The sequence below is a fragment of the Camelus bactrianus genome, chromosome 5, assembly GCF_048773025.1.
Source record: "Camelus bactrianus isolate YW-2024 breed Bactrian camel chromosome 5, ASM4877302v1, whole genome shotgun sequence".
Taxonomy (NCBI): Eukaryota; Metazoa; Chordata; class Mammalia; order Artiodactyla; family Camelidae; genus Camelus; species Camelus bactrianus.
The window spans coordinates 42,495,462-42,521,916 of record NC_133543.1 but is presented as its reverse complement, the minus strand read 5'-3'; the positions used below and the strand labels follow the sequence as shown (position 1 = coordinate 42,521,916).

The 26,455-nt window shown below is 37.0% G+C and overlaps 1 protein-coding gene across 15 annotated transcripts in view; it reads left to right on the top strand.

Moving 5' to 3' along the window:
- Positions 1–26,455, top strand: part of CCDC148 (coiled-coil domain containing 148) — a 325,980-nt gene that overhangs the window by 195,318 nt on the left and 104,207 nt on the right. Inside the window, exon 16 of one of the 15 annotated variants that reach the window (XM_045507686.2) lies at positions 813–6,280. The exons of the other annotated variants lie outside the window; for them this stretch is intronic. Coding sequence (XP_045363642.1) covers positions 813–959 — 147 coding nt within the window. The 3' untranslated portion in view covers positions 960–6,280. Of the gene's footprint in view, positions 1–812; positions 6,281–26,455 lie in introns of those variants that run through there. 15 annotated transcript variants of the gene reach the window in all.

Here is a 26,455-nt window from a genome sequence, read left to right as displayed (position 1 = left end):
TGTGTACATTCTTATCATCTCTGTTAGTTTACCAGCTCCTTGAAGGAGGGGCTGCTTTCAACAGCTCACTGTCCCATCCTCTAGAGGGACTTCAGTTTCCTGCAAAATGCTTCATTAGCTGAAATCCATATGTGGTACCTTCTTATCATTGCAGACAGTGTTTGTTGACATTAATATTCATAGAAGGAGGAATAAGATCCAATCAGCTATAAATGAAAACAAATTGAACTACTCATATGTCTATTCCCACTTAGGATCAGATTGATGGAACCATTTTCTAGTTCTGCTTTGAAATAGAAATCCAGCCTTGGAAGACAAGTTCTATTGATTTTGTTTCTCAAATAGTGGCCATGTGTTTGAACTTCATTTACATATTGCCAAACGATAGAGAAATTAAAATGTCTGTTTTAAAGACGCATGTACAAGTTGTGGTTTAGGTTTAATCAATGATTGTTTACGTTTTATAACCCCAGCTATTAATAAATAACAAATCAATGATAGTACTGAAGTTGTTTCTTTTATCTCATCTTTTAATAATTTTAATGTGTTTTATTTTGACTAATCTAGTATACAATATTCTATATATCTTGTATTGGAAACCACTGATATACTAGAAACTGATAATGTCAAAAAAGGTTTGGATATTTTCAGTAAAAATAACCAGGATATAGTCACTGTAAATACACAATTTATTGTCACCTAGTTATCTGTCCAGCAAAAGCAAATTATACAGTTTGGGATAATACAGGACTAAGTGATAAAATTTACTTCAGTGAATTGCTATTTATTTAAACTGTGTTTTATTTCTACAGATAATTTCTGACCCTAGACTTCGTTTTGAGTTAGCACTTCGAGAAGCTGGACTTCATAAAACATTTTATGCCAAAGCGATATTACCAAAAATCAGTCCTCAAAAACCTCCAAGAAAGGATATGAAGTCTACTGTATTTAAAATCTAGAGTTCATCCCCAAATTGTATTACACATAAAGAAGATTTTTCTTTAAATACATTTATATGGGTAACAATAATTACTACCTTCTGAAATTTTAAAATATCAGACATAGAAGTCATAGCATCTATTAAAACAACTTTGTCTTTTATGATTTTTAGAATTTTATGCATTATTTCCAATACCTTTGTTTTTTTATTCAAGTATAGTCAGTTTACAATGATTTGTCAATTTCTGGTGTACAGCATAATGGTTCAGTCATACATATACATACATATTTTTGTTTTCATATTTTTCATTATAGGTTACTAGAAGATATTGAATATAGTTCCTGTGCTATACAGTATAAACTTGTTTATCTATTTTATATGTAGTAGTTACTATCTGCAAATATTGAACTACCATTTTATCCCTTCCCCCACTTCCCCCACTGGTAACCATAGTTTGTTTTCTATGTCTGTGAGTCTGTTTCTGTTTTGTTAATTAGTTCATTTGTCTTTTTTTTTTAGATTCCACATGTAAGTGATATCATATGGTATTTTTCTTTCTCTTTCTGCCTTACTTCACTTAGAATGACGATCTCCAGTAAACTGTTACGTTTAATAGTACTAAATTCTCCAAAGACTATGGCACTTAATGATGACACGTATGGTACATATATTATCATTTAGTAAGTTGCATTTTCCCATAAAAAGAGTTCAAAATAACTATTTGCAAGAATTACAGTTTATGTTGCTGCTACCTACTAATGTTCATTTCTTCTTGTTATTTCAGAATGTGACTTTTTAATTATGGAAGTTTCATTATCATTAATACTGCTATTATTTCTTGATTATAAGAAGAGACTCAACCTTTCTCTAAATTTAGAAACCAATTTGGTATACCATGTTTACTGCAAACCAATCATGCAAACAATTTCATTTTGCAAATTAGCCTGTAAGAATAAATTAGAAATTAGAAGTAGCATTTCAAGCATAGGAATATCTCTTCTGGCTTGGAAAAATGTATTTGTATGGGTTTTTGGAAGGAATGTTTTAAAATGTGGAATGCTATTGAAATTTCCACGTTATCTACTAAGTATCTAGATGATTTTATAGAAAAGAAGTGTTTCAAATAAAACTTAAGCATAAATTTTTTACTGTTTCTAAACAATCACACAAATACAAGTATTCAAACATATTTTTTTTTACTATTTCCAAACACACAAATACCAGTAGCTGCTGACACACAGCAGGAGGTAGTGCCACCATTTTGAGAACTGTAGAGTAGGTACTTGTGGTTGTGATGAAAATACTAGTTGAGACCTGGGCAGCAGCCTAGATGTTGGCTATGCCCAAACTTATTAATTTTATTTGTTTTTAAAAATAGTGTTAGTAATAGTTACCAATCATTAAACACAAACTGTGTGCTCAGCACCATATATGTACTTCACGTGCAATGTCTTGTTTGACCATTGTAACAACCTTATGAGGTTGTCATCCCCATTTTACAGATAAGAAAATAGATTCAGAAAAGTGAAATATATCCTTGGTCAGTTGTTTTTCAAACTGTGGGTCATTAAATCAATCTAGTGAGTCCTGACCAGTGTTTTTTTAGATGACACAAAATAAAAGCAATCTGAAATCCAGAAGGCTAATAAACATATGAAAAGATGGAAATGCCAATTAAAACCCCCAATAAAATACCAATGTGTGCCCACCGTTTGGTAATAATACCCCCCCAAATCTGACAATATCAAGAAACAATGACACAGAACAGCAGGAAGTTTCCATTGGTGACAGAATGTAAACTGCACATTTGGACTTACCTGGTAAGGTTGAGGCTATTCATACACCTTGATCCAGCTGTTCTACTCCTGGTTACATGCCCTTGAGAAGCCCCTTCATGTGTGTATAAGGAGACGTAGACTGGCATTCCCAAATGAAAACAAGCCAAATGCTCATCAACAGTAGAATGGATATCAGCATTATGGTATATATTCATAATATGAAATTGCACATAGCAATGAAAATGAAAAAAAATGAACAGGGACATAATATTTAGTGAAAAGAGCCAGATGTAGAAGTATACACACTGGGTTGTGTTTAATTTATCTAAAGTACAAAAACAGGCCAAACTAACCTATATTGTTTAGGGATACATACGTAGGTGGTGAAACAATTGGGGAAAACAAGAATATGCTGAACACTGAAATCAAGGTAATGATCACCTCTCAGGGGTAGGGAGATAGATGGAGGTGGGAAATTCCAAGTTACTGGAAATATTTTTGCTTAACTAGGATAGTGATTGTATGATTCTAATTATTCTTTAAAGTGTACACAAGTGTTTTATATATTATATGTCAATGCTATAAATTCCCAGCAAACTGAACAAAGAACGTTAAGAAAGCAAATTATTAAAAGTTTAATTTCTTAGTATATGAGTACATCAGAAATAAGTCAGAGACTGGCTAAAAAGTTTAATATCTCTAATTTACAGGAATTTCTGAGATAGCAGGCACAGTCACTGTCTGGGAGTCATATTTACCCTGGCACAGAATAGGTATCTTCCCCCGCAACCCTTGTGCTCTGCTTTACTTAGGCTCTTGCCAATCCAGTTTGTCAAGTGGCATTAAAAAGGAGGAAAAAAAGTACTTACCCAATAGGAATAAGCACTGTGGCATGAAATTTGATTTCACTTATCCATGTCTGTGTATATAGTTGTTTACAACAAAAAATATATTTCTTAATGGGTAATGATCCAAAAAAAAAAAAATTGGAAACCACTACCTTGAATCCCATGGTTAATAAATGGTATAGCCTGATTCAACTCCACATCTTTGAGGGTGATGGGATTGCTTCAAAATAAACGGGAAGAAAGTAATCCATCTGGTAGGAGGTCCCTCACATCCGCACCACCAAATCTACAGATAAACTCAAGTCTGCATTTAAAATTTTGCTTCCTCTAGCAGAGGGCGCAACTCTCTTTCAAACACCAATCCTTGCGATTTGGATTTCATTCCCTTGTGGTTCCACAACAATTTCTCTTATTGGCTATACTCTTTCTCTCCCATATCCTCAAGTTCTCCCTTAGCATACACATATGCTGGAATAAATCGCACTTTAAAAGTCAATCTCCGTTAACCCCGTGTTTTCTTCTAGCTACCAGGCTATTTCTCTGCTCCTCTTCTTAGGTAAACTTCTTGGAAGAGTTGCTGGTAGATATTTGGTGTCTTCTCGCTTTCTAGCTACTGTCACTCATTCTGTGTTAGCTTTGCCTCACCCTCCACTGACACTGTTTTTAGCAAGGTCACCCGTGAACTCCATGTCGACAAATTTGATGACCATTTTCAGTCTTCATCTTACTGACTTCAAGGCAGCATTTAACTCTGTTGACAACTACCCTACCTTGAACATGTTCTCCCCATGGCTTCTGTGACACCCATCTGCTTTACCTCCTACTCCTTTAGTCATTCTTCATTCTTTTTGCTGATTCCTCCATCCCCAGTGATCTCTGTGTTGGAGAGCTCCAGGATTAGACCTTTTAGCTGTCTTCTCTTCATTATTGAATCACGCAAGGGAAGATCCTTAAATACTATATTTTAGTTTCAGCTTTTAAATTATATCTGAATGTCTTTTAATCTATAGGCCTCCCTCTCCATCCTTGTTTTTTCTCTTGAAATGTATTCGTTTGAATAAATAAGTGTAAATTGTTGTCGAATCTCCTATGTTGGGTTTTTTTACTGTGTCCTCCTTGTGCAGTGTAATGTGTTCCTCTGTCCTCTGTTCTTTGCGTGTGCTATAAATTGGTAATTGAATTTAGAGGCTATATCAGATTCAGATTCAGGTTTTTTTTTTCCCCAAGACCCCTTAATTGTGGTTTTATGTTCTTTTATCAGGAGATATATATATATTATATATATATAAAATCTGTTTGAGCCTTTTTTTCCTGAAGTATATTTGATTTGCAATGTTGTGTTATTTTATGTGTTTTTTTAAATTGAAGTATAATTGAGTCTTTTTCTTGGAAATTTTAGCTGCCACTAATTTTCAATGCTTAGATTCACCAATTATAGATTACATGATAGAAATGCTATAATTCAATCTCTCCTTCCTTTATTAATTGGAAACCTTATATAAAGAAAAAATTTCCTCTTCTGATATTTGGTAGTATGAAAAAAGTAAGCTAAGTGATTGAGTCCTTTTTTTCCATATCACTTTTCAAAATAATGAGTTGGCTTTCCAACATCATCCAAGGTGATAATTTTTGTTGCATCTGTATGAAGTCATGGATTTAAAGTTATTTGATGTTTCAGTCTGTTGAAGTATTATCCTTATGGCTGCTCAGATGATCCCCTCCTTACCCAGTGGAAGTCTTTTCAGTTTGGCTCATGGATTCTTTAAAGACAACCTAATAGACTTGATAAATTCCTTACTATTCCAGTTATTTATTGCTTTTTAACAAAATTTAGTGGTTCAAAACTACAATTTTTTTTTACTGGCTCTCATGGTTTTGTGGGTTGACTGGGCCTGTATGGTTCTTGGTTGGAGTTTGTTAATTTTACATTGCTGTTGTAATAAATTATCACAAATCTAGTGGCTTAAACAATACAAATTTATTATCTTATTGTTCTGAAGGTCAGAAGTCTGACTTGGGTCTCACTGGGCTAAAATCAAGATGTCAACAGAGCTGCATTCCCATCTGGAGACTCTAGTGAAATATCTGTTTCTTGGCCTTTTCCAACTTTTAGAGGCTGCTCACATTCCTTGGCAACAATGTTAGAATTAGAATATGATGTCAATAATTCAGTAACTTCATTATCTCACATTTTACACACAACAGTCTTAGAATAAAAATACCAACTTGATAAAAACAAATAATAAAAATGTTTATGCAATTTCTATTCTTTTTCCTTTTGTTATAGTTGTCCTATATGTATATTGTCAAAGATTATACAAATATTATATTCTCTCCCTTTTAGCCCTAATTTAATCTTCGTTCTATAAATAAACATATATTTACTGATTGCCACCAGTCTTTCAGTTTTTCTTGTCATTTAGGTTGTCTGTTTTCTAGAATACTCTTTAGGAATTATTCATGGAAATAATAATTTCTGAATTCTTGAATGTTGATAAATTTGTCAGATGTCTTTGTAGATGGAAGTCAGTTTTGCCTGGATATGAAATATCTTATTTAAAATAATACAATTTGCAGCAGCATGGATGGACCTGGAGATCGTCATTCTAAGTGAAATAAGCCAGAAAGAGAATGAGGTATCACCAAATGTGTAATCTAAAAAAACAAAAAATCAAAAAAGCACAAACTTATTCACAAAACAGAAACAGACTCACAGACATAGAAAACAAACTTACGGTTAACAGGAGCGAAAAGGATGTGACAGGATAAATTGGGAGTTTGAGATTTACAGATATTAACTACTATATATAAAATAGATAAACAAGTTTCTTCTGTACAGCTCAGGGAACTATATTCAGTAGCTTGTAGTAACTTATACTGAAAAAGATTATGAAAACCAATATATATATGTGTATATGTATGACTGAAACATCATGCTGTACACCAGAAATTGATAGAACATTGTAAACTGACTATACTTCAATAACAATTAAAAAAAAGAGAAATACCTTATTTGCATATTCTTTCCTTAGCATAAAATGTCAAAAGGCTATTTAAAATGCTGGTTATAATCTGATTTTAATTTCCCTGATGATCACTTGATCCTTTGCCTGATTACACCAAGGAAATTTTTTTCTTATTATACAGTAGTTGTACTGGACTTTATCTTGATGTTGGCCATTCTGGATCAGTATAACCATTGTACTATTCCCTTTCACAATATAAATTTGATATCATTTTAGGATGTTTTTTAAATTATAATTTTTAGTATTTGTTATGCTCCCTTTTTATTTTTGCCCCCAGGAACTCCTGTTCTGCTGTTATACTGTATTGAATCTGCTTTGTTCATAGTCTTTATCACTTTCTCTTGAATCCTCTTGATCTCTTTATTTTTCTTAGGTTTTTAAAAAACTTTTTATTTGAAAATAATTTCAGACATTCACGTTATTATGTGACCATAACTCCTATCTGTCTTCCTAACCATTTCATTACCACAAAATAAAATTCTTTAAACAAAAACTCTTCCCTCCCCCAGCCACTAGTAACCACTATTCACTTTCTGTTTCTATGAGTTTGCCTATTTTAGGTACTTCATATAAGTCAAATTATGTAGTATTTGTTCTTTTGTGAATGGTTTATTTCACTTACCATCATGCTCTCAAGGTTTATCCATGTTGTTGCATGTGTCAAAATTTCATTCTTTTTTAAGGCTGAATAATATTCCACTGTTTGTATATACCACTTTTTAAAACCACATTTTGTTCATGTCTCAGTGAACATGCAGTTTGTTTCCACCTTTTGGCTATCATGAATAAGGCTGCTGTGAATATTGGTGTACAAATATCTGTTCATGCTCCTGCTTTCAGTTCTTTTGAATATATACCCAAAAGTGGGAACCACTGGATGATATGGTAATTCTGTATTTAATTTTTCGAGTAACAAACTGTTTTGTACACAGCAGCTATACCTTTTTACATTCCCAACAGCAGTGCACAAGGGTTCCAAATTCTCCATGTCCTCTCCAGCTCTATATGCTTGTTATTTTTTTTTAATTGAAGTATGGTTGATTTACAGTGTTAATTTCAAGTGTACAGCAAAATGATTCATATATGTGTGTGTGTATATACATATATATATATATTCTTTTTCAGGTTCTTTTCCACTATAGATTATTACAAGATATTGAATATAGTTCCCTATGGTATACAGTAGGTCCTTGTTGTTTATCTATTTTATATATAGTAGTGTATATCTTTTAATCCCAAACTCCTAATTTATCCCTCTCCCCTCTTTCACTTGTGGTAACTGTAAGTTCATTTTCCATGTCTGTGAGTCTATTTCTGCTTTTTAAGTAAGTTCATTTGTATCACTTTTTAGATTCCACATATAAGTGATACCATATTATATTTGCCTCTGTCTGTCTGACTTACTTCACTTAGTATGATCATCTCTAGGTCCATCCATGTTGCTGCAAATGGCATTATTTTATTCTTTTTATGGCTGAGTAATACTCCATATACATATATACACACACCACATCTTCTTTATCCATTCTTCTGTCAGTGGACATTTAGGTAGCTTTCAGATCTTGGCTATTGTAAATAGTGCTGTGAACATTGGGTTGCATATATCTTTTCAACTTAAGAGTTTTTGTCTTTTCCAGATATGCCCAGGAGTGGGATTGCTAGATCATATGGTAATTCTACTTTTAGTTTTTAAGGAACCTCCATGCTGTTTTCCATACTGGCTGTACCAATTTACATTCCCAGCAATAGTGCAGGAGGATTCCCCTTTCTCCACACCCTCTCCAGTATTTATTATTTGTAGACTTTTTGATGATTGCCATTCTGCCTAGTGTGAAGTGATACCTCATTGTAGTTTTGATTTGCATTTCTCTAATGATTAGTGTTATTTTTTAGCAGCCATCCTAATGGATATGAATTGATATCTTGTGGTTTTGATTCACGTTTACCTAATGATTAGTGATGTTGAGAATCTTTGTGCTTATTGACCATTTGTAGATCTTTGGAGAAATGCCCATTCAAATCCTTTGGCCTTTTTTGAATTATTCCCTGTAGTTAACCTCATTCTGAAATGTTTTTCTTTTGCTTATAATTTTTCCTGAGGCTGTATCATCTAATTTTGAGTTTTCCTAATTCTGATTAATGTTCTTTCATATTTTGTACCATTTTCATATTTTGTTAACTTTTAGGTTATAATTTTACTTTTAGGTTATAATTTTCTCTCTGGTGTTCATTTATCTGTAGGGATGTTATTCTGCTTCTTTATCTCTTTTTTTCATGTTAATGTTAAGATCTGATTTTTTCTTTACTCATTTATACTTGAACTTTTCTTAACTTTCAGAAGTGGTTGTGACTTAAGATATTTCTTCTAACTTCACAGTGAGAGTTTTTTCTTTTATTGTATTTGCACAATGTTCAAAAAATTTGGCAGCTTATTTTCTGGAGATATGTCTTCCTCTACTTTTATCTGGACCTGCTATTTCCTTTGATTCTGTTGTTCCTGTGCTGCTTACTTTGTATTCTCTTTGCTGAAGTTTCATTATTGTGGGGTTTTGTCCTAGAAGTAAGTTTTGACTTATAGTCTAGGAATTCATGGGGCCCAGATTTTTGAGTTCCTTCAGACTTTACTATAAACTCCTATACTCATTTATTATTAAAGAGTGCAAAACTCCTCTCAGTTTTAGCTGAAGTTCTCAGTGAATATTTCTTGGCTCTTTTAGGGTTCTTAGGTCCATCTGATACTCCTTGATTTCCTCTGTCCTGCAAAGAAGGTACATTCAAGTCTTGTAACTGTCAGTGATTACTCCTTACCCATTCATATTTTTCAGTGGCAATATCTTGTCACCTACTATTGAAGATTATCTCCATGGTTTTGGGCTTTATGTCCTGTTTATCTTTGTTTCTTTTTACAGGCTAATTTGAAAAGATTAAAAAACTCTGCCACTTCTGCTGTCATCTTCCCAGTGTCCCTCAAACTAAACTCTTAATCCTACTTGCCTTTCTTACACTAAACATCTTCCTCCCTCAAGCCCACCCTATCAAAGTTATGGTACCACCATCCATCATATTATGCAAATCTAAAATCTGATTGTCACTCATGATACCATGCTCCCCTCTCTCACTTGTAATACCTAATCTGTCAAGAGCTGTTGCCTTTCTAGCTGTTGCCTAGCTCCAACACTGGACCCATACTGCCAATGGAGGATAGTTGCCATGATTTGTGGCTTCCTAGTCACACCATTCTTACAGTTGGGCAATATCTCACATTATGCATCAATCTCCCAGAGTAGAAGGTAGGTTCTCAATTTCTCCAGCCTCTCATGCTATATTATTTGGCAATAAAATGCACCCATTTGCAACTTCATTCATAAGAGCGCTATGGGAGAAAGCAAGAATCCATTTCCTGTCAAGGGTAGTAGTGGAGGCTTTCAGCTGGAGGTATAATGGCTGCATAGCTTTTATTTACTTATTTAAATTACAGGCATACCTCATTTCACTGTGCTTTGCTTTATTGCACTTCACAGGTATTGCATTTTTTTTTTTAACAAATTGAAAGTTTGCAGCAACACTGCGTCAAGCAAGTCTGTTATTTAGCACTATATGTGCAATATTTGCTCACTTTGTGTCTTTGTCACATTTCTATAATACAATGTTTCAAATTTTTTATTATTATATTTGTTATGGAGATCTGTGATCAGTGATCTTTGATGTTACTATTGTAATTATTTTGAAGCACCACTAACCTTACCCTTATAAGACAGCAAACTTGATAAGCGTTATGTGTGTTCTGACTGCTCCACCAACCAGTCATTCCCTATCTCTCTTCCTCTTCTTGGGCCTCCCTATTCCCCATGACACAATATTGAATTAGGCCAGTTAATAACCCTACAGTGGTTTCTAAGTGTTCAAGTGAAGGGAAGACTTACATGTCTCCCACTTTAAATCATAAGCTAGAAATGATCAAGCTTAGTGAGGAAGACATGTCAAAAGCTGAGAAAGGTCAAAAGTTGATCTCTTATGCCAAGTAGTTAGCCAAGTTGTGAATGCAAAGGAAAAGTTCTTGAAGGAAATTAAAAGTGCTACTCCTAGCTCGGCCGGTTAGCTCAGTGGGTTAGAGTGTGGTGCTAAAAATGCTGCTCCAGTGAACATACACGTTATAAAGCAAAACAGCCTTATTGCTGATATAGAGCAAGTTTTGGTGGTCTGGATAGAAGATCAAAACTGTCACAACATTCCGTTAAGCCGAAGCCTAATCCAGAGCCAGGCCCTAGCTTTCTTCAATTCTGTTAAGGCTGAGAGAGGTGAGGAAGCCACAGAAGGAAAGTTTGAAGCTAGCAAAGGTTGGTTCATGAGGTTTAAGGAAAGAGGCTGTCTCCATAAATGCAAGGTGAGGCAGCCAGTGCTGATGTAGAAGCTGTGGCAAGTTTTCCAGGAGGCCTAGCTAATTAATAAAGGTGGTGGTATCAAACCAGGTCCATTTGCCAGATGTACTGCAAGTCAAAGGCTGAGATGCTGAGGTTTACGGCAGAGAATTTATTCACAAGGCAGCCAAGTGAGTTCGGAGAGCAAGGCTCAGATCTGCTGGGGGAATTGGAGTATTTATGGGATAAGCAGGGTGGTCTCAGGCATGGGGAAAGGTGAATGGAGGTAGGGAAGACAGTGAGGTAATCGGTGTTCTGTGCAGGCACGTCTGGGTTACGTTTCTGCATGATCAAAATGGAGGCACTTAGCATGACCTGAGGGTGGAGTTTTCCAGCTTTCTGATGTCAAAAGACCATTTATGGGACACCTGTCCAGGTCCCGTTTTAGGGTCAGTGGTCCCATCCAGCCCCCAGCCAGCTCTCACTGGGCAGGGGCTGACTCCAAGTTCCTGTAAAACAACCGGGCTGGTGAAGTCAGAATGGTATGCAATTTAAGAAAAGGACAAAGGAAAAAAAAAAACAAAACTAAAGTGAACTTAATCATTGAGGATAGTTTCAAGCAAAGGGGTTTTAACAAACTGTTCCTTTATCTGTTATTCTTTAAGACAATTTCTATTAGTTATTAGCTTCTGTTAACTCTATGGGGCACAGTTTTAGTGGCTCCACTAAAGAGATTTTCAGTGTAGGCGAAATAGCCTTCTGTTGGAAGAAGATGCCATCTAGGACTTTCATAGCTATAGAGGAAAAAGTAATGCCTAGCTTCCAAGGACAGGCTGACTCTCTTGTTAGGGACTAATGCAGCTGATGACTTTAAGTTGAAGCCAGTGCTCACTTACCATTTTGAATATTCTTGGATCCTAAGAGTTATGTTCAATCTACTCTGCTGTGCTCTATGTATGGAACAACAAAGCCTGGATGACAGCACATCTGTTTACAACACGCTTTTCTGAATACTTGAGCCCACTGTTGAGATCTACTGCTCAGAAAAAAAATGATTCCTTTCAAAATATTACCCCTCATTGATAATGCATCTGGTCACCCAAGGGCTCTGATGGAGATGTACAAGAAGATTCATGTTGTTTTCATGCCTGCAAACACAATATCCATTCTGCAACTCATGGATCAAGGAGTAATTTCACCTTTCAAGTCTTATTATTTAAGAAATACATTTGGTAAGGCTGTAACTGCCATAGCTAGTGATTCCTCTGATGGATCCAGGCAAAGTAAATTGAAAATCTTCTGGAAAAGATTCACCATTCTAGATGCCATGAAGGACATTTGTGATTCATGGAGGAGGTAGAAATAACCAACTTTAGCAGGAGTTTGGAAGAAGTTGATCTCCGCCCTCATAAATGACTTTTAGGGGTTTAAAACTCAGTGAAAATGTAACTATAGATGTGGTAGAGATAGCAAGAAGACAGGAATTGAAAGTGGAGCCTGAAGATGTATCTGAGTTGCTTCTTAGGGATGAGCAAAGAAAGTGGTTTCTTGAGATGGAAACTACTGTTGGTGAAGATGCTCTGAAGACAGTTGAAATAACCGCAAAGGATCTAGAATATTACATAAACTTAGTTGGTAAAGAGGTAGCATATTTTGGGAGGACCGACTCCAATGTTGAAAGAAGTTCTGTATGTAAACTGGCATCAAACAGCATTGCATGCTACAGACAAATTCTTTGTGAAAGGAAGAGTCAGTAGATGCAGCAAACTTCATTGTCTTATTTTAAGAAATTGCCACAGCCACCCCAACCTTCAGCAACCACCCTGATCAGTCAACAGCCATCAACTTTGAGGCAAGACCCTCCACCAGCAGAAAGATTATGACTCACTGAAGGCCCAGATGATGGTTAGCCTTTTTTTTTTTTAAGCAAGAAAGTATTTTACAATTAAGGTATGAACATTTTTTTAGACATAATGCTATTGCACACTTAAATAGACTACAGTATAGTACAAACATAACTTGTATATGCATTGGGAAACCAAAAAATTTGTGCAACTCGCTTTATTTCCATATTTGTTTTCTTGTGGTGGTCTGGAACCAAATGCACAATATCTCCAAGGTCTGCCTGTGTGTATTATTTTTTTCCAGCTAGTTCTGCCAGCCAGCATGTCTTCATCATCCCCTCCTCTGCCTTCTTTTTCTTCCTTTTAAAATTAAGGTATAATAGATATATAACATTATATTAGTTTAAGGTGTACAACATAATGTTTTAATATTTGTATGCATTGTGAAATGAGCACCACAATAATTCTGGGTAACATGCGTTACCATACTGCATAGCTTCTAGCATCCAGCACTCCGGGTAGGTGATGTGAGCAAAGCTTCATGGGACTAGCAGAGCTGCAGCGGGTCCTCAGGGAAGCAGTGTCCTGGTGACGGTTGAGCCTTTTCCCTCATTGGATAGCCTCAAACACTGCTGTTTTGACCCTCCCAGAAATTCTAGGAACTACCTAACACCCTTTAATAGATCGCTTTCCTTCTTAAACTAGGAAAGTGGGTTTTGTTGTTTGCTGCTATGGATACAGTGATACACGGTTCTTTTTTTCAATTCCTCTAATGCACCAACCACAGTCTCACGCCCTCTGTAGGTAATCCCTCCATCTCTGTAGTCTGTCCTCTCGAGTATCATTTCCTCTGTCTCCAAAAAATAGGAAGAAGAGAACATTTCAGGTTTGTTTGTTTTTTTTTTAACATCACCCTAATTGCTGAGTACTGTTTTTCATAACAATGATTTCCACTCTATGGAAGGAAGAACTGAAAATTATTTTCTCTCTTCTCAGAGTTCAGCCCACATATCCAAAGTTCTATGTAGTATTTTTATTTTTTAAAAGCATGAAGAGGGTGGAGATTCCTACATCTGACATATTTTTGGTTATTTTTAATGGGAACTGTATTTTCTTGGGTTTTATTTTGTCCCCACTTAAACAACTCCACCATCTCCTTAGATGTGCTAGATTTTAAATCCAGGACACTGAGGTGAAGTATGAAGTCATTTTATTTCTTTATTTTATTTTTTTGGTAGGGGAGGTAATTAGGTTTATTTACTTATTTATTCTTGGAGGAGGTGCTGGAGATTGAACCCAGAACCTCATGCATGCTAAGCATGCACTCTACCACTTGAGATATACCCTTCCCCCAAAGTATGAAGTCATTTTGAAGGTAAAAGACATTTTTAAGGAAACCTGGGAAAATGGCATACCTTTTAAGACCAAGACTTTGCCTGGAGAAATCAGGAGGAGAATCTAAGATACAGATTTTTAAGATCTCAGTCAAATCCCAGAAATGAGGAAGTTTGATCTAAGAAGAAAAGAAGATCTGAGAATTCTACTGTTTCTGACATCTGTTCAATTCAGAAAAATGGTTGTATGTTGGCTGATCATTTGAGGATGAACACTTGACAGATTACTGCCGAGTGCTAGATGGGTCCTGAGTGGGAAAGGTTTCAGGAACTTAGACGTTGAACATTTAGAAACACTGGATATTTCACTTTGAGACTCACTGTGGGACTGGATTGTAACAACAGAATGCACAAGCTGCATGACCTTATGGAATCAAGTCTCAGCCCTTAGGGAGGAATGTGGCATCAAATCTGTCCTGTTATCATATTTTTCAAAAGGAGGGGACAGAAAAAAACTTATTTACAGAACAGAGACTGACTCACAGGCATAGAAAACAAACTTATGGTTTTCAGAGGGGAAAGGCGGGGGAGGGTTAAATTCGGAGCTTGAGATTTGTAGATACTAACTACTATATATAAAATAGATAAACAAGTTTATACTGTATAGCACAGGGAACTATATTCAATATCTTGTAATGACCTACAATGAAAAAGAATCTGAAAAGGAATATATATGCATAAATGAATCACTACGCTCTACACCAGAAATTAACATAACATTGTGAATCAACTATACTTCAGTTAAAAAAAAAATCTATAGAAAGATGTTTTCCAACCTCTACAGTAATTCCTCTTTTTATACTAACAAGTGCCTGTGGTTCTTTTCTTTCCTGCCTTCCATAGTACTTGAGTCTAACTCTGTTTTCCTGCCTAACCTGATTCAGGTTCATTTATTTAAATTATTTAAATATGTGTTTCTGATGTCACTATAGGCCTTACTAATATTACCAAATATCTTTTTTTGTCCCTCAGAGAATTTGTTATGTGGAAATGTAAGTATGGGGAAAGAGTAGTTGCGTTATTTTCCTTCTATTTTGCACATTTACCCAGACATGTCAGTATTACTTAACACCACATATGCTTAAAATCCCTAATATTTATAAACAATTTCAAAAACAATTTGCTTACATTTCTTTAGACATTTTATAAATATTGTGTTAATCTGAAATACTTACCTTTGCATTATATTTAAAACAAATGCTGCAAGAAAAAAAGTCATGTTACTATTGAAATATTATAAGCTATCTTAGTTTGGGAGGATTATTAAAGATAATTTTTTTAACTTACTAAAATGAAATAAAGCTTTACTTGGCAGTGAAGATAAGTGACTTCTAAAGGAAATCCAGCACAATGCAATAGGAATTTCTGTCCACATGGATTATTAGGGCCCTGCTATTTGGAAAGAAAAGATCCAGATAATGTGGAGAGAATATTTTCCCAACCATGTTTCATATCAATATAACAGAGTTACTTAAAATTGACTTAAAAAAGCAGTGGAAGCCTCAAAGCATCTTTATTTTTATGCTTCTAGACAATTTGCTTTTTTCCCCTACTTTCTCAGTCCCAATCTATAGCTTAATTCAGTTTACCAAATACTGAAATTATGGCATAGGATAAAACAAAGGCTCTGCAACCATTAAAAAGAATGAGGATGTGGTGACGGCTGCACAGCCCTATGAATATTCCAAAAGCCACAGAGTTATACACCTTAAATAGGTGACTTATATGGTGTGTGGATTATACCTCAGTAAAACTGTTACCAAAAAAAGAAAAAGCAAGGAGAGTTACTTGGACTAATATGAAAAGAGAACAAAGATACACCATATAGGTGAGGGAAGGGGATCAACAATGGAAAAATAGATATAGAATGATCTCACTTATGTAAAAATAATAATGCTCATTTCTGGAAGGAAATAAAAGAAACTGTCAGCAACTGTTGCTTTTGAGTAATTGGAATAGAAAATTTTGGTGGAGTGGTGACCAGGAGAGTTTTGCTTTTCCCTTTATGCCCTTTTATACTGTTTTAATGTTTGCTGTGAGCCTGTATTACTTTTATAATAATGATTTTTAAAGCTGAGTGTTTTATAGGGTGCTGTGTATTAGATGAAGGGGAGTCTAAGCGTTCTGGAACTGCATAAACCATGCGCTGTGATGAGCAACCCCCTAGCAGGGCTGCAAGGTGAATAAGGGTCAGCCAGTAAATGTTCTTTGACTCATTAAATGGGGTTGATTGATGGATGGCTGGGTGAACTGTATGAACTTTGCCTTTAATTGGGATACTCAACCAAGAAATAGTTATCTATAGCTTCTCTGGGTAAAGATAAATATACATGGTAGAAAAAGTTTAAAATAAATCCCTTCTCTTCCTAAAGCATGCTCAGAATTTGAGGAGATAGAATATCTCACATATTTAAGGAAAAATATGAGTAAAAGGCAGTAGAGGTGAGAGAACTACAGGGCAAGACACTTCTTGTCCCACATGCTTCCCTAATGGTTTGTGATCCAGCTCCTCAGCTTCTTGGGACATTGGAACAACTCATGTCTTCTCCATTCCTTCTTTATCATCTTTTTCCACCTTATGCATTGAGACAAAGAAGTAGGAAGTAAAAGGAACAGAAAGAATCGACCAGTTTGGATGAGTCCAAAGGTTTATGTCAAGGAAGAGGGGGAGTTTTGAAGTAGACTTATTATTGTGTGGCATTTAAGTTTAAACTTGAAATTGGGACACCATTACAGAGGACTTCTGTGGTCCACCGTGGCCAAGACGGCCCTCAGAAAACCTCTGCGGAGAAATGGGAAATCTCCTAGCCCTCTACACAGGCGTAGATAAAGGGAACTGCAAAACTTGTGATGCAGGCAGAGAAAGAAAGACTGTAGAATATTATGCAGCAAGAACATGGGGACCCAGAACTCAAACATTAGGCATGGATGATTATTTTAAGTGATGTAGCTTGAGTGGCTTTACAAAGTAGCAGAAGTTGATCATGCTACCCATCTAGCAGGAAAGAAAATAAGTTTTTGTGAGCCCTTTTGTTCAGCAGATTTTTCATCCCTGCAGGCTTCTGACCATTGTCGCCTCCTTGGTCTGTCCCTATAATGAAAGAAATTATACAGCATTCAGATGTTTCCTTTGTGCTGTTGGTATACCCTTAGAGGCTCAATAGAGCTAGAAAGCGGTACCTGTTGGTATATGTGAGTTTCCCTTCTGTCATCCTCCAACCTAACCCTATCCTTCTCAGACACAGTCCTATGGACCCTTGAATAACAGCCTAAGGTGTTTGAACATTATCATGTTGACAGTATTAATAGTTCAAGCTTTGTTGGGTACCAAAACAAAGACAGTGTTTTTGGAAGGTTAATATGAGGGCAGGATATAAGTTGGATAGAAGCAAGGAGAAGACTGGGTTGGGGGAACCATTTATGATTGGTTAGACTAAATCAGGTTTGGGGTGATGTAAAGTGAGGATCAGTGGAGTCTCTGATTCTTATCACTGCAGGAGAAAACTGAATTCTAAGTTTGTTTATTCTGAGCTCTGGAGGATGAGAAGCTCTGTGGAAAGAGCTGCTATGTCCTAGAGCACTGAAACACCAGACGCAGGAGAGAAGGAGTCATCTGGAACATTCCACTATAGTCAGGCCGCCACATGACTCCAGCTCCAGCCACCACATGACTACAACCACATGAGAGACCCTCAGTGAGACAAGCAGAAAGACTACCCATATGATCCCAGTCAACCAATGAAATTATGAGAAACTGTAATGCATTATTGCTTTAAGGTGGTTTGTTGTGAGAAGCAGATATCTGAATCAAAACCCTCGAATGACAGATCCTTGACTACATCCAGTCCTTTGCCTGAACTTCCAGTAGGAACATCCAGCATTTATTGAGCACTAACTACACACCAGACACTGTTCTAGGCGCTTTGCATGTATGAAATAATTCAATCTGCAGCAACAACCCTGTGAGGTGTGCACTTTTGTTAGCTGTATTGTGTAACTGGGGAACCAAGGCACAGGGAAGTGACTTGCCTTGCCCAGTATTACACAGCTCATAAGAACCTAGTTTTAAAGCCAGATAACCTGGCTTCTGAGCCCTGAACTCTACTGTCTCCTTGTCTTAGGATTTGCCAGTCTGGTCATTTCTTTTGTCACAAATATCTAGAACTATGCTGGGAATCTATAGAAAGTGATAGGACAAAGCCACCAGTCAGGCATGAGGACTCACTCTAGATTTTTACCTGGGTGTGAGCTCAAATGTATCATAATGGTGTGATTTGAGAAGGCCCCCTAGCTATCCCCAATATCTGGAATAGACGCTAAGTTCCTATCAATAGTTGAAGCACTTACAATAATGTGAATCCTCAGGAGGGTTATTCCCTTAAGCCATTGTTTCCAAGGTCTAGTCCATAGAACTTTCCCCAGATCTGTTCATGCACCAAATACCAGGAGTCCCAGATAGTGAATCTGAAAATAAAGCCTCACTTCTTTTTATATATAAATGGCTTTGTCATAACCACCATTCAGTATTTTTACCTGTTTCTCTTCCACACGTGTTTTTGGAAATGCCTACGTGTTACACAAAAGTGTCCTGGTTGAAGCTTTCATCACAGGCAGCCCCGTGGCTCCATCTGCAGCCCCACTGCCCAGCAGATCATCTTTAGCCATCTCATATCTGGCCTCACATAGGCAGTTGCTGTCCTCCCTCCCAGCTTTGCTCCAAGCATGAAAACAGAATTTCCTTACTTTCACATGCTAGTAGCCTGTGGCAATCCACAGGATTTATTGAAGTCTTAGAGACTGAAGGGGGATTATAACCAGAGAAATATAGAACTAATACACTCGATGTGATCATAGGCCAGCACTTCTCCAGGAGGTCTCCCACCAGCCACCAATTCTCCCTGGCATCACCTGCCATGATGTGGTTGTGTCTGGCCAGCCTGCATCCAGGAGAGAAGCCATGTGCCTTCTCCAGCTGGAGGCGAGGCTCCAACAATCTCAGTTCCCAAGGGGTGAAACTATTCTCCTTTAGAGTCTTCCCAGGACTATTGATGGGGGGAAGGAAAAGGGGTGTCAGGGAGGTGGTCCAGGGGAAAATGAAAAATCCATCCCCTCCCAATGGGGTTGGCTTGCCCCAAGTTCTCACCAAGTACCCATGAGAAGCTAGCAATCAGTACCTTCTTCAAGGAATTATTCATTATTGAACAACACTGTGCTGGGTACATCAAGAATTCACAGCACCAAACCCAGCCTATTGTTTTTTCAGTCTCTTCTCCAGCATGAAGTGAACACTGGTCCAATCCCATACCTTCTGGTCATGGTTCAGTCACTGCCCCAAATCTCCTATAATCTTATCTAGGCAAGGACAGAGCTCTCAGAAACAAGGACAGTGTTCCTTGTTATGGTAATCTAAATATAGATTTAGAAAAAAATTACTTCTTAGTATTATCATTCTGCTAAAAAACAAACCAAAACACATTGCTAAATGAAGCACTTAATATTTCAATTTGAAGCATCTACATTTAGGTGTTTCTACTGCATTCAGGTCTTCCAAAAAGAATAGTGGTATGTGTGTGTGTGTGTGTGTGTGTATATATATATATAAAACATATATATATATATATATGTTTTAACCCTGCATGCTGTAATATTGTGCATTAAAAGTAACAGAATGCAAGCAAGCAAGCAAGCAAGCAAGCAAGCAAGCTGGGGACAGATGACTCCAAACATGCAACTTTGTAACCAGAAGAGTAACATCAATGATAAATGTTACCTGGGGAGTTAACTGGGGCCACACAGGTGTCAACCATAGTGAGTGAAATAATGAACAGAAACAAGAGAAGAAAGGCTGCTAACACCTCATTTAGAGTACAGCTGGAGGGTGCTGAGAGATGCCCTTGGAAGTGGACCTCTGAGCTGGCAGGCTGCTTTTAGGTGGGCATGAGTCCAGGCAGTGGCCACTAAACTCAGTAATCCCAGTAGCAGTGGCAGGCTGCCAGCTAGCTTTCCTCATCTGAGCCCTTTGCAGAGAGTCAGATTTTCCCTCAACCCATTATTTTTCATAGAGTAATGTAGTTTCAAGTATCCTATTTTGAGGGAGTTTCCATTTCACCTCATTCACTGTATACAGAGCAAAGGCCTTTGGATTTCTATGCCTCACTCCATGTTACCTCACCCTGGGCCCCTGGAACAGGGGTCAGTGAACTTTTTCTGTAAAGAGCTAGATATAAATATTTTCACGTTTGCCAGTCATGCAACAGAGATGTTGAAATTACTCAGTTGTGCTGTTGTAATGCCAAAGGAGCCAGAGACAGTATGTAAACACTGGGCTTGGCTGGGTTCCAGCAGAACTTTAGGAAAACAGGAGAGGCGGGCTTGGCTTCCAGGCCATAGTTTGCTGACCCCTGACTCAGGGCGGCTCCACTTTCTGTGTTTGTGTTTATCTCCTTCTGTGATATGGGCTTCCTCTTTGCTTTTCCTCTCTCTTAAGGATTTCCCCTAATTTCTTATGGGCTTAATAAGACATTTTACAGTGTCTCTGGGTGATTTTTCCAGATCTGGGTGTTTGGGGTGACAGTTCTCCATCCTATTAGAAATCTAAGTCTGGTATGCCTTTTTCTATCTCTTCAATGTCAATCTTCAGTATCGTGTTTTAGAAGTTCTCCCATTAATAGGATATAGTTGGATCTTGTTTTACTTTTCAGGCTGATAATCTCTGCCTGTTAACTGATGAGTCAAGTCAGTTTACAATCACTGTGGTTACTGGTACATTTAGATCTATTTCTGTCACCTGGTATTCTATTCCTTATTTATCATGCTATTTCTAATCTTTTTTGTTCTGTCTCTTTCTTTATTATACAACTTTGATCAAGTTTTCCTTTATTTTGTCATTTCCCCCCTAATTGATAATTCAGCATTCGACTCCCATTCTTTGGATGGTAGCCCTTATATTTTAATACTTGCGAGTAACTTAACAAAGTCTAATGTCATTCCAAGCTCTACTCTCCTCCCAGTGATTGTGGGCCCTCAGGACCCTTCCACAGATCACACTTCAGTTTTCCATTTTAATTTTCTCTAGTACTGGTTTTTAATCCCCCAAATGGATTTTTCAGTGTTTACCAACTTCATTACTCAGCATTGTTTCTTGCCTCCTACACATTCTTCTGAGTTCATTTTCTTCTACCTGAAGCACATCTTTCAATTCGTTGTTCTTGCAGCAAATATCTAAATGTAGGGGACTCTCTCCATCTTTGTTGTTAAAAAAAGTTTTTATTTTGTCCTCATTCCTGAATGATAGTCTACCTGGGTGTAAAATTTAGGTTGACACTGTTTTTCCTCAGGACTCTAAATATATAATCTTCTCAATAATCTAGAGTCTTCTAGATTCTACGGCTGCTATTGGGGTATGTGTCATCAGTCAAGCTGTTATTTGCAGAGAACCCCTCTCTTTCCTTTTATTGCTTATTTTGAATATTTACCCTTCATTTTCTTAGGTAATTTCACTATGATATTCCCATGTAAGGTTTACCTTTATTTATATCGTGCTTCTTGAATATTTATATCTTTTACCAATTCTGGGTATTTCTTAGTATTATGTTTTTGAATACTGTCTCTTAATTGTTCTGTCTATTCTCTCCTTCTGAAACTTCTTTTAGCAATATGTTGGGTCTCATTTTATTCTCTATGCTTCTTACTCTTGCTTCTATACTTTTATTTCTTTTTCTTTCTGTGCTGTATTCTCACTTTTTTTTTTTTTGGTTCTCTTTTAAAGGTCACTAAATCTTTCTTCAACTATGCCTAATCTACTATTTAACTCATCCACTGAATTTTCTTTATAATTTCAACTTTTTTCATTTTTGTAATTTTCAAATTTTGAAATATTTGAGATTCTAAATTTTATTTGGATATAAAAGGGTCTTGGTTCACTGTAGTGGTTAAGATCCTATACTCTGATGCTATAGACTGAAAGTTTGTGTTTCCCCCCTAATTCATGTGTTGAAACCCTAAACACTGTCTGATGCCTCCAATGTGATGGTCTTAGGAGATGGGGCTTCTGGGAGGTGATTAGGTCATGAAGGTAGAGCCCAACTGAATGAGACTAGAGCCCTTGTAAGAGAGACCCCAAGGATCCCTTACCCCCTTGTCCAAGTGAGATCACAGTAGGAAGACAGCCATCTATGAACCAGGAAATGGCTTCTCACCAGACACCAAATATGCCAGCAGTGAACTTGATCTTTCCAGCCTCCAGAACTGTAGAATAAGTTTCTGTTGTTTATAAGCTACCCAGCTTATGCTATCTTTGTTTCATATATAGCAGCTCAAATGACTGAGACATTTGGGTAAAGATTGTTTTTGTGCAAACTTCACCTCTGTCACTTATTAGATGTGTGGCCTGGAGCAAGTCAGTTAACCTCTCTGTGTGCCAGTTTTCTCATCTATAAAATGGGAAAATAATAATACCTCATAATACAATCTAACAGTGTTGTGAGGATTAAATGTATTAATATTTGCAAAGCATTTAGAAAAGTGCCTAGCAGGTGGTCAGTGCTGCACTATTATTATTATCATCATCAATGTCATTCACAGCAGCCTTGTCTTTTTCCATTTCTCATTCCTGTGTTTTAATTACTTCTGTTATAACTTTAATAATTTAAAATAATAATTTTCTTTGATAGTCACTTTCTAAGTCCCAGTCTGGTAACTCAAGTTCTTGAATTTAATCCTCCTGTATTTTGTGACCATTGACTGTGCCTTACACAAAATTGTGACTTGCTTATTCTGTGACTTTTTATGGTGAGCTCATATTAAATGAGGCTGAATATTTTGTGAGAATCCCCCTCCACCCAGGTGTGTCTGTGTTTCCACACATAGTTTTGCATTTATATATACCAGGAGTGACAAGGGCATCTCTGTTCCACAACCTAATTTTCTGTTTATATTTCGAACTGGGGTTTCCAGGGATTCAGTATAAATTTCAACTGCAAGCCTGAGTAAGGATCAAGCATGGAGTTTGGACTTTTCAGGAAATTACATGTTTTTCCCTGCTGGTTGCCTAAATAGAGACAGACAAGATTCACTAGGGTCTCCTGGGTGGGTGGTCAGATTGTTTTTTCTGTTGGGTCTTAGTCCCAACCCCTCACCCAAAATGTGTCTACATGAACTTTAAGTCCAAGCCTCCAGGTTATCAAGTATCTGCTCAGGTCACTACTCTGGCTTTAAATTTCTTCCTTTTTAGTACCATGTTTTATGTGTGTGTGGTTTTTTCACCCCCAGATATTTTTTTATTGACATATAGTCAGTTTCCAATGTTGTGTCAATTTCTGGTATGATGTTTCAGTCATACATATACATACATATCCTTTTCATGTTCTTTTTCATTATATGTTACTACAAGATATTGAATATAGTTCCCTGTGCTATACAGTAGAAACTTGTTGTTTATTAGTGTGTTTTTATTCTCTTCCAGAAATGTTTTATGCAGCTTTGTCGCTATTTCCAGTGCTTTGGGATATATATGTTAGCTCTCCATCTCATGGAGACTTCTTTCTTCTCACAACAGTATTTCACAACTATCTTCCTTCCTTATTTGTCTCCCTTCCTTCTCAATATTTCCTTTTTCTTCTTATCTTTCCCCCACTTCATACCAGTTTCTTTCCTTCCCTAGTAGCATATTTCAATCCTAGAGAGTCTCATATGTGCCATGACAACCTGAAAAGGTAAACAGCCTTATTAATTGGTCTTCTACTGTCATCAAGATGCCAAAGCATTTCTATGTAGGACAATGAATGTTGGGTTTAAAATTTTCATCTTAAAATCACAAAATTTGATCCTATAAGAATATTTCCTGATCCTGCTCTTCTTCTCTCTACTGAGGACTTTAGATTTCATCACTTTTTCTAATAGCTATTGATGTGTTAGTCATATTTTCTTGCTGCCTTCCTGACTCTGATAAACTGCTTTGAAAAATAACCTTGACTGGTGACACTGTCTTGAGGAAGAGTGCTCGGACTGACTGATGCAAAGATTCAGGCTTCCTTGGCAGATATATTCCTATATTGAGGATGAGAACATTAGGCAAAATCATCTCTCCACTGGTAACCATCACCAGACCCAGCTCCTTGCTCTGACTCCTCATTCGTCAAGCAAGCTTCTTAGAGCCACGTGACTTCTCCAGTAGACCAGAGAAGCCCTGTAGATTGCCAGTCAGCGGGCATGATTCCACCAGACCATATAGCATGAACTTTGTTTCTAAAAATTAGTAAATTAGAATTTGGTGTTATAATCACAATACAGACTTCAATGAGGCTTTTTTTTTTCACTGTAGTAAAATATACTCACCACAATTACCATTTTAACCTTTTACAAGTGTACAAATCAGCAGCATTAAGTACATTCACATTATTGTGCAATCATCACCACATTCCATCTCCAGACCTTTTTCACCACCCCAAACTGAAATTCTGTACCCATTAAACAGTAACTCCTTTTGCCTCTTTCCCTCAGCCCCTGGTTACCAGTATTCTACCTTCTTTCTCTTTGAATTTGACTGTTCTTGGTACAATCATTGTCCTTATGTGTCTGCCTTTTTTCACCTAGCATAATGTCCTCAGGGTTCATTCATGTTGTAGCATGTGCCAGCATTTCACAGAGCCTCTATTTTTTAATGTATTGAATTTTATACACATAGCCTTTGGGGGAAGTTAATTTTTTATTAGCCACAAAGCCGTAAGGAGTTTTATCTAAATAGATGCTGAGATCACCACTGACATCACTCACTCATCAGTCTTTTAAACGCCATTCTCTCCTACGGCTATTGCTCTGGCTCCGTCAGCTTTGAACTTTCTTTAGCCATTTTAGCAAAAGAGAGAGTTTGGAAACACATCATCTTCTCAGGAGAAGGGAATTTTTATTCTGAAATATGTAAGCTGTTTAACTTATTAGGTGAAAATTTGAAGGCACTGACCTTCAGAAGTAGGGGAGCTGACTAGTCGAACAAGAAAATAATGTCTTTGGCAGCCCCATCTTATCTTTACTCCATCTCTGCCCTCCCCCAAACGTGGGGCTATTTTGAGAGGAGCCAGTCAAGTCTTGCTTTTTGTGCAAGCTTCAGGTGCAGCTTCTTGTCACTGGTAATTATCTCAGCCTCCCTCCTCCTCCTTACACTCATCCCTAACAGACTTCGGATCAATCCTGCTCTATGCGTTTCAGCTCCTTCCCTTTGCCTAGGAATAAGGTCCCATCTCCTCACTCTGACTTATAGGACCCCATGTAATAGAGCCCCAAATTACCTTTCCAATCCAGGCAAGCAGGATTCTTCACTATTCTTATATATGTCCTGTATTTTCCTCCTTTGTCTTATTTCATGCTTTTTTCTTTGATGGCCACACCCTCCTGAGAGTCTTTCTCAAAATTATGGCCCTTTAAAAAAAAGCTCATCCTGAATAGCCACCATTTTTTCAGCTCTACATGATCATTACCCCAGTAACTCCTTAAAACACATTTATTCCCACATCTCTTTTCAAGTCTATCAGATTATCTTTGAATTGTAGTGATCCACAGTTTGTCTTAGTGCTTCCAACTTAGTAGGCTGTAAATTGTTTAAAGGAGGTAACTGTCCTGCTCTCCCTCAACACCTCGCGCTGTGACTTGCACAAAGTAGATCCTCTGTAAATACATCTGTTCTATCATTTGCATGTTTACATAGACCAGGTCCATGGCATTGCAACATTAAATCAGTCGTGGAACCAGCTCTAGCGCAGGTGAGACCTCTGGAGTCCAAGGGGAAGAAAGGAGAAGATAGGGCCAGGGAGGGTAGGAGACAGACCTGGGTGGTGGACTGGTGTCCACTGTTGGTTATTTACCCAGAGTAAGTGGAACATGGGTAACACTTTGCCGCATCATTGGTTTTTGTTGGTTACAGTGTTGGGAGGAAATGCAAAGGGCCTTAAATGCAGATGAAAAAATAAAGTGATATGAAAGTGAAAAGAAGAATCTAGATTTTTAAAGATCTGTACTTCCTTTTCCAACAGAGGAAGGGGCAAAATCAGATTACTCAGATGATTTCTGTAACTCTGGAATGTCCTCAGTGCTTCACAATGATAACGATTATGCTATTGTAGAGGGTAACAGATTTTCTGAGAAATTTTAGAAATATAGGAAAAAATAGACACAATCTTAAGTTACTACCTTTTGGAGGGTAATTTTTTCTAATCCTGTACAGACTATATGACATTGATTTCTAGACTAGTTGCCTGATGATATTTTAAACTA